This window comes from Trypanosoma grayi (genome assembly GCF_000691245.1).
Source record: "Trypanosoma grayi strain ANR4 Tgr_32_V1, whole genome shotgun sequence".
NCBI lineage: Eukaryota > Euglenozoa > Kinetoplastea > Trypanosomatida > Trypanosomatidae > Trypanosoma > Trypanosoma grayi.
Genome location: NW_008825651.1, coordinates 1 through 13,782, shown reverse-complemented (window position 1 = coordinate 13,782; position 13,782 = coordinate 1). Strand labels below are relative to the sequence as shown.

Here is a 13,782-nt window from a genome sequence, read left to right as displayed (position 1 = left end):
ATATATATCATATATGGCAAAGCAAAACCCCAATGCAAAAAAAAAAGAATACGGTTTTGACTCACTTCATTTCACACCCCTCCTTCACATCATTCGATAACTGTGCAGCCACGGCTGAGGCCCTTGCCGAAGGCCATCAAATGACGAAGGCTCTCGCATCTTGTACTTACCGAGGGACACCGTTAGTTTCTCATGCCCCATTCGCTCAGCCTCAGTGTCCTCGTCGCGCGCACGTAACGGAACGCGCTTAAGGCAACGCATAAAATGCACCCGTCCGCCCCACACCCGGAAGTACTGGCAGTTCTTAATGAGCAGTGAGAAGGGGACGCCATCAGCATGCGTACGAACACTGAATGAGGAGTCGACCCGTCGAAGCATCTCAAACAACTCCTGTGACCGCACATGCACCTCATCGTAGAAGTAAGATGCGTCAGGGTCCCCTTCATTCGCACAAGAAGAAGACATATTCATCTTCTCCCTCGCGCTCGAGGGCGTAAAAACATCGTTTTCCACAACAAATTCGACCGGAAGTGGCGGACCGTACTTTAAAATCGCATCATGCACTAGTGAATCAAAGCGCTGCTGAATAACGCTGTTCCCGGTATTCGAATCAACTCTGTCGTAGCTCACATGCCGCGAAGAAGACGGACGGTGGGGTGGCGCGGCACCAACAGACCGCATGGATGCACCTGTGCGAGTATCATCGTCAGCAAGTGCCTTATCCTGTTGGGACCGCAGAAATTCAATATCTGCCGCTGTCATTCGGTTATCCTTACGCTTGGAAGAAGTGCGCTTCCGCCCACGTGCTTCCTCTTCGCGTGTCCTCAACTCCCTCTGACGCGCCAGACTGGCTTTAGCGACATGGTGAGTCCACTTCTGCGTGGGGTTCCTGCTCGTGGCGGTGACAAGCGCAGCCAAGCGACGCTCAGAGCGCCACTGCCTACCCGCCGTTCCCACAGCACCGCGAAACATTGCACCTCCACACCAGTACTGAACAGCTGTAAACAATAGCAAGCGAGAGAAAAAGTCCTTTTAAGCTTTGCCAACAGAGAGCAATCCGCACAACACAGAATACGTACGGTCATCTATTCAAAGGCACACACAGACGCACACGCAGCGAGGTCACAAAAATAGGCATCACCTTTACAAATATATCCCTGTACGACAAAAAAAAANATATATATATATATATATATACCCGCTTGTTTTACGCCAAACTTCTCCTATCGTCCATATGAAGAAAATGTCGATTTACTCCAGTTTTCGGGTATTCTCTGATCCGAAAGTGTACATGCCCATCTGCGATGACAAGGCAACTACATCATTAGCATCTTCTTCGACTACGGACGGTGCGAACGAAACTACAGGCAAGCTATTTGCTACCTTCTGCTTATTAGAGACACGATCATCAAATGCACTTTGGCTGGCTATGTTACCAAACGGGTTGGTTGGTTCACTTCCCGTGTTTACATCCTTGGACCCCATAGACTTGAACACTAATGAGACCTTGGATGCATCTGCAGCGGCTTCGAATGGATTACTTTCTTCTTTTTGTGTCATGGAGAGGTCAGAGGTTTCCCTGCCGTGAGGAGTACGCACAGCTTCTTTGTGTGTCTCCGGTTGTGGCATACGTGCCTCAGTGTCGACATCCGCCTGTGAATCCGGTTTCAAAGGCGGCTGGTAACTATGATTCTCATAATTATTGTATGAAGTTAGAACATTATCTGTCAAACGTGGGGTCGGCACCTTCCCTTCCCCTTGTTCCTGTGCTACGACGGCACTTCCACCATCACTCTTCTCAGTGCCGCGTTCGGTGGCATCCCGGAGGTCGGCCTTAGATGCAGCCCCCAGGGCAAGCAAGGCAGCGCCTTTACCCTCGCCAAGCCCACTGATTTCAACGCCACGGTTGTCGTAATCGTATGGCATAAGTAACTCACTTCGGTACCGCTCGGGTTCAGCAAAACAGCGCCGTCGTAGCCTGAAACTCATATATTCGCCCTGTGAGAAGACCATGTGTCTGACTTTGTCAGGGTAAAACTCCTGATTAAGGATGGAGGCCAGATCCACGGGATACTCGCAGCGCTCCTCCTCCACCTCGCCTGTATTGTAGCGGCGAAGCAGCGCCATCACCAGCTGGCACTTGTAGGAAGGCTTACAAAGCCCATCATGCGAGGTTTTAAAACGCGACACCAAAACGACTCGATTTCCAATCCGCTTTGGATTCGCTATTTTGCACATGGAGGATACAATGCAGGCGGACGTCGGGTTTTTCTCAAAATCCGACGCCGTCAGCTCACGCTCATTCTGTGACGGATGCAGCGAGGTGAAATCAATCAGACGCAGTCCCCCTTCCTCGCCCTCACGGATGGGTGGTGGTGCAACGAGAGGTGAACGACAGCGAAGTTCTTTACTGTAGGAAATATTGGATGTGAAACCAAACCCATAGGCCTCGGCTTTTCTCGAAACCGTGGCATTCGTTGGTGTTGGCCCTTGCTGTGCGTTCGTGACATCCAGGACAACCTGGTCGAGCAAAACAGACATGGAATGAAAGTCCCTCAGTGCAGGTAGAGCGGGCTCCGTGAAGTGAGCCACTATGGTGAGGTGAAGCACGAGTGGAACACCCGCTTCAGTTTCCGGTTGTTCACAACTTGCAGGATAGAGTTGCAACGAGATTCGCTGTCTTCCTCCAGGGGCGTTGTACGCCTCACTGGGGTCCACGCCGTGTCCGTCGCAAACGTAAAGAGCAGATGGTGCTTTACCGCTGTTGTTGTTAATGCTGCTGCTGCTGCTGCTGCTGTGATTCGCTCCCTTGTGGGCGTTCTGGTGGGGCTCTTGCCCCTTCGCATGTTTATTAAACCCGTCTGCAGAAACAGTACCGAGTTTCACAGCAGCCTTCTTCATTATTGTAGACACCATAGACGCACCTCTCGCATAGTATGCAGACACTGCCTCCACACTCGCACTGGTAGGGTGTCGATCTCCCCCCTCGGCGCCAGTAGAAGAAGCCTTTTTTCTAAAGTTACGACATTCAACACTAAACAAGAATGGGTGAATTGTTTTACGACAAACCTTTACGCGGTTGCGGTCGACGTTATCCATATTGTACGAGTCAAGGTACTTCAGGTTGTGCGAGTACACAGGCCGCTCGTATCCAGGGTCGAGTGAGTGATCGATCTCTTTGTCCATCTGCTTAAAGTGTACCGTAAAGGCAGCTGCGTTAATGGGTGACCAATGCGCCTTCGTGACTCCAGGCGTCACGCTGGACGCTTCTGCTTCAAGACCAGATTTATTGTCGTCCTGGCTACGAGAATGGCGCATCGCTAAGACAGGTGAAAGCCAACGCGTGCGCTGTGTCACACCATTTCTGGTAAAAACAACCCGCATTTCATCCCAGCACGAGGTCTCAACGCATGAGGGTGAGGTTGAAGAACTAGCAAGAGACACGCCGATGTCCTCCAGAGTAACGCAACACGCAAATCGGTCCGAGTGAGACGCACCGCGAGGAGCTGGTTCTTCACCGGACGGCATCACGCTCACTGGTCACACACAGACACACCTTTTTTTTTTGTTATTTGTCTTTCCTCTCGGATTCGATAACTGCAACTAGGATCGCTGCCACTCTTTATCTAACTACAAAGGAATCATAAACAGACGAGGGAATGCCGGAGGAAATACAAGCCCTACCGAAGAGCGATGCTGTATAGCAGCACAGAAGACCGCAAAAAAAAAAAAAGGGTGGGAAAAACAACAAATATATGAACAGGCGGTAAACGGCAGCAGGCCACCGGGGTAACTATAAAGTTGCGCATTATTTACACTCAACCGCACGAATCGCTGACCACCGGCAGCAGCCACCCACTAAAGGTCATTATGCTTATGCTACGCCAACACAAATAACGCCTCTTTTTCCCATCTTTGTATCTTCTGCTTCTCTCTTGAATCCCAGTTCGAACGGGTTGCCCCACCACCTCCCCATTACAGGTAAAAAAACAAAAAGAAAATGATCGCACCTGACCAAATACAGGCATCGCCCTCTCGCGCTGTGAGTAGTAAGAACAAGAAACACTCCGCTCATGGGTCTCGTATCAATCCTACCCTACAAGCGGCGTGCGTTCCATTTCACTGGCACTGTCCATTCGCCGAAAAGTGGCCGCTGCGAAGGCGTCACGGCCGCGCGACAAATGCCCCAAATTCGTCGGGTTCACTCGCATCCACGAGGCCACGACAGAGAGCACTGCACAGATAAAGAAGACGACGGCGAGCGCCAAAAAAATGTGGCGATCCCCGGTCGCGGCATTCATAACCGAGGGCATGGTGTGCATGGCATTCTCCGTCGCGGCCTCCACCGCACCACCGTACACGAGATAAGAGACCATCATGCCCCGGTCCTCGTGCGTCAGCATGTGGCAGTGGTACACCACCTCGCCAGCGTAGCTCGCCGCCCGCCAGCGAATGACCGTTACACCGTCGAGGATGGGGATAGTGTCCCGGATATCACCAGGCGTCAATCCATAGTCTAGCATCGATGTGTTTTCGTGTTGTCCACCCTTACGGGGTACAAAGTCCACGTACTCAAAATGATTGACATGCAGGTGAAGTGGGTGTGGATTCACATCCTGGGAATCACCAAAAATGCGACCCTCAATGACGCCACCAAGCGGCACAGCGAAGCCATGATACCGCTCACGGTTACCGCCATTCTGCCCCATGAAATGCTCATAGTAGCACGTTGACGAATTTACTAAGGACGAACAGTCTGTACCTTGTCCAATTACATAGTATGGTTTCGGTAATGGAACATCCAATTGCGAAAAAGAAATGTCTCGCTTGATGGTTGGATTATTCATACGCAAATACTCAGGTTGGTGGAGTGGAATTTGAAGGGGAAAGACGAGTTTGTGACGATACTTTTTCCGTGCTTCATCGACTGTAATGTAGAATAATGCTTCGTGTGTCTCCATCAAACGAACTGGAAACTCCTTCGATGTACCCTTTTTACAAACCACTACCAGATCATACCGGGTCGCAGTCGTAAAATACAGCCAATTCTTTTCAACCATGCGCGTGCGCTTTATAGGGACACCATCCATTGCTGCTATATGGAAACTGCATTGATCGGGGAGGCTGATGTTCAAGTGACAAGAGCCAGCTGCAAACGTTAAACGAAGAAGTGTTGGCATCTCTCTAGAAACCCGGACTGTAGGCTTATGCTGACCATTCACAAGAAACAAATCAGAGGGCATCTCCAGCTCCTTACCCCTCTTATTTCTAATACGTGGCATTGATGACATGTTGTTTCCAATAGTCAAATCCACTTCACTCATCGTTGATCCATCACATAGTGTCGATTTACCCAAGCGATACACATGAATCATCATGATATGCGAGGGAAGTGATGCGAGTGGGTGCTTCTCCCCCTCATCAACAACCAAGGGACCAAATAGCCCACCCATAAGGAGAGGATATGACGAGCCATGCGCATGCGTGTGATACCAATGCAAACCTGGAAGGTGCTCCTTTGGTATCGGCAGATTGTACAGCAGAGATTGCCCTGAGGCTGCTGTTTTGAAAACGTCGTCAATATTCGGGTCACTGTGGAGGCCGTGGAAATGAACATTGGTTGTGTTGACACCATGGTAACTGTACATCATCTCTGGTCCCTCAGTGTACACTTCTGGGCCCAAATCGTTGAAGACATCTAGAAGCAGTCGTCCACCGGGTTTGACGTGTATAACAGGGCCAGGCAGCGAAGCCACACCCCGGTATTTGAAGAATCGGCCTCTGTACGTGAAGGTTACATCATCGTCGTAACCGTGCAAAGGCACAGAGATCTCGGCGGCTCCAACCGTGAGGTTGACCACCGTATCGCCATCCGAGGGGTAGATTTCAGTCAGCTTCTCTAACTCCTTACCATCGCCTGGAACAGAAAGCACCAGCAATAGGGTCACAAAAGCCACGTGTAGCATACTTCTCTATTACCTTAGTCTCTTTTGAGCAACAACAAAAAGCTTAACCGGCTTAAAGAAAACAAGGGGTACCAGAAAGAAACTGAGTAGGCAATTCATTCTCCCGCGATTATGTTGGGGAATGCGTGTGGGCGTTATGCCCACACATATACATATATATATATACATACACATCTTCCCACCGATTGGAGCCAACCAGGAGAATGTTTCATCGGTCAAACACCAAAGTCCTACTAACGAGGGAGAAAGAAAAGCCTAGGATTCTCACACCGTTCTACTACACACTAAACAAGAGCCTTCAGCCTGTTAAGTTGCTCACGAGAGCAACCGGTCCACTTTGGGTCCGTGATATCCACATCGTTATTGTTTATAAGCTGCTTGTACTTTGTTTCATTCCTTCGGGCGATGGGATCACGCCAGTATGGGTAGCCAGCCCACCAGCCGTTCTTGCGCTCCGTCTCCTCGGAGCAGTGGCTCATGTGCTTCCACAGAAACATGATGCTGAGGATGCCAACAGCAGTGTGAAGCGGATACTCCTGCGTGAACAGCTTCACCTGGAAGACCGGCAGACGGTCGCACTTCCATCGTGTGTACACCATTGCGCCAACGCTGTGAAAGTTCTACTCTTTGCTTTCAAGAAGAAGATTGAAGAAGTAATAATAATCAAAACAAAAATAAATAAATAAAGACTTGAAAGGTGGAGTGGACATCAACTCTGAGAACTCTGCCGTAGTGAAGACAGAACATAAAAATGGGAGAGGGTTCTCTTGAGATACATAACCCACTACATCACATTGGCTCTAGTCTGCCCACGTCATCCCATCCACCGGCGTTTCTTCGCATGCCCTGAGATCGCTGCAAGGAGCCCAAATACCACGCTTGAAGACGCCTGTCTGTGCCATCTTCGTGGCTGGAAAATGCATCGAAGCCGCGTCATCACATGGCCTATTCTTCTTATTGAACAAGCCCTCGTAGTAGGTGCCATCGGGAAAGATCCACTGCCCCTGCGTGAAAATACCGTTCTCCCACATACCCCGGTATTCATTCCCTCCCACAAAATGATACGTTCCATAGCCGTGCTTCAGTCCATTTTTCCAGTTGCCGGAAAAAATGTCGCCGTTTAGGTAGTAGAACATTCCCTGGCCCTCCCGCTTGTTCTCCACGAACTCGCCCTTATACACTGTGCCATCCTTGTTTTTCATTAGTCCCTGCCCAGTGCGTTTACCGCGAACATAATCCCCGTGGTAGCAAGGATGAAATCCGTACTCAATCATCCATGACACGATCTGGCGGCTTATTTCATACCTCGATGCAATGTCACTGATGAAGTTCTCATCAGGTTGTGCCCCTCCCAGTTTCTGCAACTCCTTCTCCACAATCCTGTCACACTCACTCTTCCGGCGGCTGACAAAGATGTAGCGCCCGCTCCCGTGCCGCTTGCCCTCAAAGAACTCCCCGTCGTACCGGTCTCCGTTCGGGTACACCGCCTTTCCGCTGCCGGTGCGCTGCTGGAACTCGTCACGCAGCCCAGCATAGATGCCGAGCACGCACACCGAACGCACAAAGTTTCGGCCGTAATTGAGGCCCTCGCCCTCCATCTTCTCGCAAAAAGCATCCACCCATGCGTCTACGTCGGCCTCACGGTCATCCTCGGGCTTTTGGAGGTATGTCTCGTCAAAGTTGACCCAGACAAATAGCTCAGCGGTCTTGAACCCCGTCGTCTCGTCTATCTCATCAATATTGATCTCATTCTCTTTCGGCTTCGCCATCTCGTCTTAGCGTTAAGACGTGCGGATAGATGAAGAGTAAAACTCGGATCCTTCTATGCCACAATGCAGCTTCACTTGGGTGAAAAAAAAACAAAAAAGAAACAATAGATTTCAGGCAGAGCTGAGGTGTGTCAGAGTCATCCGTGTCTGTGTGAGACAAGTAGCCAGCGCGTGCTATGGCACGCTCTTTGCTGTTGCACAGCCACAGAACCACTTCTAAATGCCTCTTGGTAATCGTGTGCTGTTTAGTGAAGCCACTTGCACACCGAATCACTCTCCTTTTAGAAACTCTGCGTCCTTTTTGTGAGCGTTTGTTTTCTGTCAAGCGGCATTTGATGCCAAATGGGAGGGGAAATGCAGGTGATGCTCTACGAAGCTGCCAGCCTTTAACAAACTATATATATATATATAAGCAATAATAAATGCAAATACTACAATATAACATACAGCTATATAGGTATATCGTACGCTCAGCATGAAAAGTAAAAATAAATAAAAAATGATGTAGAGTGAGCGCATTCTCTCTTCCCTCATTCATCACACCTCAATGTGTGAGGTAACGACTTAAAAGCAGATAAACCAATAGTACGGCAAACAAAGCACACGTCTAAATGCTAAACGAAAGGGGTTGTCATTCCTTATTTACACAATCAATAAACTACCAACCAGCACCTACAGTGCACTTAATGTAGCAGAAAGGACAACAGACACGACAATAACACACAAAAATGCAACTGCGCAAACAATAATAACCAGGCGCTCTCCACGATTAGATGCTACGAATCGCGTGGAGAGAGCACGGGGATTTCGAATCGGTCGTGTAATTGGCGTTGTTTCCGGGATCGGAGAAAACTGACTTGCTCCTTCTTCCTGTACCCGCCCCTGTTCAACAACAGTTTCATTGCACTCAGTCTTAGTTGACGAACGCGGCTCCAGCGCACAATTATCGAAGTTCGGCCCCATAGATGCGGATGTGAAGCCACTTCTCTCCATGTCACCTCCGTCAACCATCACACCAGCCGTCTCCTTGCACCCCTTTTGCGTACTATCCGTGTTTGCAGTCGCCCGCGGCACTGTGGGCCACACAAAATTTAGTGTTGGTCCCACTCTTTTCCCCTTTTGACCAACTTCCACCGACGAGAAGAGTGGTGCAATGCCACTCTTGTCCTCAATGGTGTCATTTGTGACAATGTCACTTGAATTGACACTGCAATGGCCCTCCGAAGCTATATCCCTGCTACACAAATGGCGTGCGAACACCTCCAATGCATGCAGAAAGTCTTCATCCGTATCGACCTGCGAGAGAAACGTCAAAACAAATTCTCTGCAATCAAGTCCTACGGTCATCGCGTCGCTCAACGCGGAGGCCGTCAGCTTCGAAAGCTCAGGTATCTCCGACAAAGTCGTGTCATTCGTCCCTGGCAGCCCATCGCAGCAAGGAAGTTCGTGGAAATGAGATGACCGATGCGATGATCCTAAACGAGAGCTCACCTGAGGGCTGGGTGTACTCGCAAGAAGCCGTCTCCGTTTGGACCCTACCGTACAATACCACAATGTTAAATCCCTCACAATTGCACTCAGTACCACTTCATCAATTTCTTCCACTGAGCGCGCGGCAACTGGCACCGCTTTTGATGGGTTTTCATGCTTCACATAGTTTGGAGACACGAGACTGTCCACATTGAATTCACCCATGTTCATTTCTGACCGTGCTCGCTCCATGAAGCATCGCACTTCACGCTGTCTAAAGTGTAAGATGTCATCAGATCGTCCCTTGAAATAGCGATGTTCCTGGATTTCCAAGATACTTGGTCGCTCAAAGGAAACCAACTTTATACACTGTCCAACCAAGTCTCGCAGCATCTCGTTTTCGATTGCACTCAAGTCGACAAAATACTTTTCGCTTCCAGTTTGAGGCCCACACGCGTTGGAATCCGACAAAGGATTGGATTTATTGGGTCCACCAAACTGCAGAAGTTTAAGGCAGGACATCAGAGATGTCGCATCGTCATTACCATGAAATGGAACCTTGTAGGTTGCCAAATAGTATGCCAAGCAGCCAAATGCCCAGATGTCTCCCGCTTCACTTCCTGCACCTATCCAGCCCTTCTTTACCCCGGAGAGGGCCACCTCGGGTGCGCACCACTTCAATACATCCACATCATTGTCAACAGAACAAAACCCAATGCTGTACAAGCAAACCTTTAAATCTGGAGAAAGAAGCACCGCGGAAGGTCTCAAACTTCCATGGGCAACACCACAGGCATGGAGTGACGAAAGTCCGTTCAGCACACCAGTAAGCAGATGACTGATCACGTGATCACTGAGAGGTCTCTTCCTATCGAGTCCCAAACGATCTACAATAATCAGAGGGATATGAAACGTCAAATCCTCCATCACATCAAAAAGTGAAGCACCAGGGAAGTATTCGAAAACCGCGGTGTTCACGCAATGGTGTGGGTTGCTCGCTTTAAAACGAGTACACCACTTCGTTGGTAGTCGAAAAAATGAATGCTCGGTTTTTGAACTCTTCGAGACTCCAAAGTTCGCGTTGGGCTCCATCGAGGAAGCTTCCGTAGTAGAAGTGTCAACATCCAATCTCGGTGTCATTCCATAAAATCTACAGATGCCGTCTCCATTACTCAAAGAATGAATCGCTTTAGCGTAATTCAACGCATCGTCACTCCAGAAAGAGGAGTTGAGACAATTAATCACAACCACCAGACAATTTCTGAATAGAGGTGTGTAACACAACCAGGCATTAGACCTCGGTTCCTCACGGATCACCGCAATAGGGTGCAACTTGTGCTTTCCATCTTCTTCAAACTTCACCGTCATTGGTCTCACCCCGGGCGAGACTAAACCATTCGCTAAGCTGGTAGGGATCCCGTAGTTGCTGGAAGAAAGACACCTAGTAAATAAATTATGACCATGCTTCATGCTGCCATGCAGAGGACCAATCGGTGGGAGTGGCGTCGGTGGAAACAAAAGAATGATTCCTGTGTCGTCGTCATAATCGCCCTGGGGTGGTTGCCCGGCATCCTTTTGGTCCCCCGCCACTGCCATTGCTTCCCTCTCCTACCACTTGTGGCAGGGGTCAGTAGCACAAAAATGAAACAAATAACAACCCTAAAAACGAGAAGAAGACACACACAAAAAAAAAAAAAACGGAGGAGAATGGTCACGTGTGATCGATGAGTTCTGGTATCATGGAAGCACAAAAAGCTCCACCGAATAAACAAACAACAACAAAAAAAAAAAAATCAGGCCATATCTCTGCACGGCGGCACCCCACACACTCAATACGTGCTTCTCCTTTAGTTATTTAACAACAGAATGACAGGGGTCTTCTTAAAAGTAAAAAAACCGCACAGGCATGACAAAAAGGGAATTGTCATCTCAATCCGTCTCATCATCATCATCGTCATCCTGGTCGTCATTCCTTTCCTCCTTAACTTGTTCTTCCTCACCCAGTGCATAGGGGCCGGACATAACCTTCAGTATCCCACCACGCTTTGCCATCTCAATCTTCATTGTCTCAATTGCCTCTTTCATGCGGAGAATGCCCTCGTCCTTAAGCTCCGTTTTCGCACGTAGACGGTACTTTGGCGGTCCAACAATCGTGACAGAGATAGGAATATTCGGCTCCTGGCCTTGCTTGAAGTCACGGCCTACCAATAGAACCTCACGAAGAGCATTTACTCCATCGCACTGAAAACAGGTCATTTCAATATCAGCGTGAATGGTAGTGATCTCGGTTCGCATCGCGTGCTCCAGCGTGTTAAGCAACACTTCTTGGGCCCTTTGTGGGAGGTTCAGTGGCCCAAGGATTCCCTCCACATCACGAGTCTTGTTCAGTTCCTGAAGCCAGTTCCACGCGTGCTTTCCTGGCTGACGTCGGTACAATGGGTACGCAATCATCTCCATTGCCTGCGCAGCCGGAATGCCGCATTCATCAGCAACATGGCAGACGATTGAACGCACTTCATTGCCTTTAAAAAATCGTGCTTCGCATTCCTTTGCTTCTTTAAGCGTTACTTGCTTCTTTGACAAGTCAATGTAACCCTTATCCTTATCAATACGAATAACTTGAGCGGCCTCATTCTTTCCTACCTTGATGACTTTACCAATTGCACGAATGCGAATTCGCGTAATCTCCGTGTATGGAATGATACCCTCATGATTGCCGTACTCGAGAAGCTGCACGACAGCAGAAGTATCGTTTACTTGAATAACCTTAACCCAGACAACGTCGTTCTCCTTTGGTAGTTTTTCTTCGTAGAAATAAACATCATGTCCATCCCAGGTGGTTATTCCAAGACAAGCACCAACAAACTTCTGCTGACGCTTGCTAAGATCCTTCATCCACTGCGGTTTTTGATTATCACTGTCGCCCGCCCTTTCCGTATCTGCTGTGACAGCTGCCGCCGAAACAATGGAAGCCTTTTCCAGCAAAATCACCAAGTTCTCAAATGCAGCTGAGTCCAGTGGGACAGTGAAGGGCTCTGGAACAAGCAGTTTTCTCCGTGACAGGGTCGCATGCAGGCGGAAATAGTCTTTTGGCACTTGAAAGTACATCCCATCTGTAGTCTGACAGCAACATTTCGTCGTGTAGTCCACCGTGTCGGGGTTCTCCACTACGCCGTATGAGGCCATATCTGTGTTCAATCTGACTCACCAAATAAATGGATAGAAGAGAAAAAAAGAAAATACCATAAAGATACAGGGCTCACAGCACAGTGAAGCCTCCAGGGTAAATAGGGTGTAGATATTCCGTGATCGTATACCCCATTCTTGGTGAAATATGCGGCTCCGCGTGCCTGTGTCACACCACCGGAAGAGCCAGCAGCTCTGCCAAGTGCCCATCAGTCGGTTCCCTCTTCATACTTAAAGCCCCTCGAGGAAAAATAAGATTAAAACACAAAATACATTGTCCTACTATGATTTTTTTTTTCGTATCTTTCAACAAACAGAAGCAGTCGAATACATTCTCTCCAGTGCATTATTCTTTAATCGTCATGCGATACATTAACAGATTTCGCCCCGGAATGCTTTGTGTTTACTTGCAGCAAGACAACCCATTAGCACACGCACACAGAGACACACCAATAAAAGATATGGTGCACTCCACCACCATCTGGCTCACCAAGAATAACTCTTCTATATTCCATTAAACACAACAGAATATTTTATCCTGTCGTATTCTCCTGCCTCAGTCACCGACAAATTCAACAACGACGACAGAGTTACGATGCAACCCCTTCAGTGCGTTTCGCAGCACCACGCCAGTGTGTACGTGAGGGGGGCCTCCCCAGAATAATACATTACTCCTCTTGAAGGTAACAGCCGACCTCCACAGCGCGGATGCCATGAGTCCACCTTTGCTTCACGGGCACCACACGCCAACAGCAGTCGAAACTCTTGCAAATGAGACAACACAAACCTGCCGTCGCATCAGAGACGTTGGAAACGAGTGGGGTGGCCAATCGACCAGGGACAATCAAGAGCGGTGAAGCACGTCAGCGCACCAAACAAGGAGACAATATACATATATATGGACCTCAGAGCAGTGATATCGCAANTCCTTGAATCCACGGAAACGGAAGCTCGTTATTCGGTCGACTGCATTACATATGGCACTGGGAACAATAAGCGCCAGCGCGTCCGTGCTAGTCCATAGCAGATGGTTTCTCCGTACAGCTGCAAGGCCCATCACACTTGGGTCCTCACAGAGCCGACGACATCAGTCACCTCACACTTGGCTCCACTGTTGCCACAAAAATCCCGATGCTTTGCTCAAGCCTCGGCAAATGGCCGCTTGTCTTATCTAATGAGCCGGGAGTGATTTCATTTAAATTGGAATAGACTGCAGCATACTATTGCCCGCATACACCTCTCTAATTGAAGAAATTAAAAAATAAAAACAAAAACAATGTCACCAAGCGTCCCACATTGGAGGTGTGGACAGTTCAAGAGAACAGTGGCAGATCAATAAGCCCACTCAGTAGCAGTTGTTTGTTTATTTGTGTTTTTTTTTTTGGCTTGTA

General features: G+C 48.8%; 7 protein-coding genes across 7 annotated transcripts; all 7 read right to left on the bottom strand.

Annotated features, from left to right (window-relative positions):
• Nucleotides 1–84: 84 nt before the first annotated feature.
• Nucleotides 85–972, bottom strand: DQ04_00321060 (hypothetical protein; the record flags this gene model as incomplete). The annotated part of the gene is made up of 1 exon (XM_009308737.1): nucleotides 85–972. The coding sequence occupies one exon, from the start codon at nucleotides 970–972 to the stop codon at nucleotides 85–87; it is 888 nt and encodes a 295-aa protein (XP_009307012.1).
• Nucleotides 973–1,251: 279 nt separating this feature from the next.
• Nucleotides 1,252–3,528, bottom strand: DQ04_00321050 (hypothetical protein; the record flags this gene model as incomplete). The annotated part of the gene is made up of 1 exon (XM_009308736.1): nucleotides 1,252–3,528. The coding sequence occupies one exon, from the start codon at nucleotides 3,526–3,528 to the stop codon at nucleotides 1,252–1,254; it is 2,277 nt and encodes a 758-aa protein (XP_009307011.1).
• Nucleotides 3,529–4,091: 563 nt separating this feature from the next.
• On the bottom strand, nucleotides 4,092–5,966 carry DQ04_00321040 (hypothetical protein; the record flags this gene model as incomplete). Its single annotated transcript, XM_009308735.1, has 1 exon — nucleotides 4,092–5,966. One exon carries the CDS (start codon nucleotides 5,964–5,966, stop codon nucleotides 4,092–4,094), a length of 1,875 nt encoding a protein of 624 aa, XP_009307010.1.
• Nucleotides 5,967–6,250: 284 nt separating this feature from the next.
• DQ04_00321030 (hypothetical protein) lies at nucleotides 6,251–6,565 on the bottom strand (the record flags this gene model as incomplete). Its single annotated transcript, XM_009308734.1, has 1 exon — nucleotides 6,251–6,565. One exon carries the CDS (start codon nucleotides 6,563–6,565, stop codon nucleotides 6,251–6,253), a length of 315 nt encoding a protein of 104 aa, XP_009307009.1.
• Nucleotides 6,566–6,766: 201 nt separating this feature from the next.
• DQ04_00321020 (hypothetical protein) lies at nucleotides 6,767–7,735 on the bottom strand (the record flags this gene model as incomplete). Its single annotated transcript, XM_009308733.1, has 1 exon — nucleotides 6,767–7,735. The coding sequence occupies one exon, from the start codon at nucleotides 7,733–7,735 to the stop codon at nucleotides 6,767–6,769; it is 969 nt and encodes a 322-aa protein (XP_009307008.1).
• Nucleotides 7,736–8,407: 672 nt separating this feature from the next.
• On the bottom strand, nucleotides 8,408–10,801 carry DQ04_00321010 (putative protein kinase; the record flags this gene model as incomplete). Its single annotated transcript, XM_009308732.1, has 1 exon — nucleotides 8,408–10,801. One exon carries the CDS (start codon nucleotides 10,799–10,801, stop codon nucleotides 8,408–8,410), a length of 2,394 nt encoding a protein of 797 aa, XP_009307007.1.
• Nucleotides 10,802–11,134: 333 nt separating this feature from the next.
• Nucleotides 11,135–12,391, bottom strand: DQ04_00321000 (putative elongation initiation factor 2 alpha subunit; the record flags this gene model as incomplete). The annotated part of the gene is made up of 1 exon (XM_009308731.1): nucleotides 11,135–12,391. The coding sequence occupies one exon, from the start codon at nucleotides 12,389–12,391 to the stop codon at nucleotides 11,135–11,137; it is 1,257 nt and encodes a 418-aa protein (XP_009307006.1).
• Nucleotides 12,392–13,782: the final 1,391 nt, after the last annotated feature.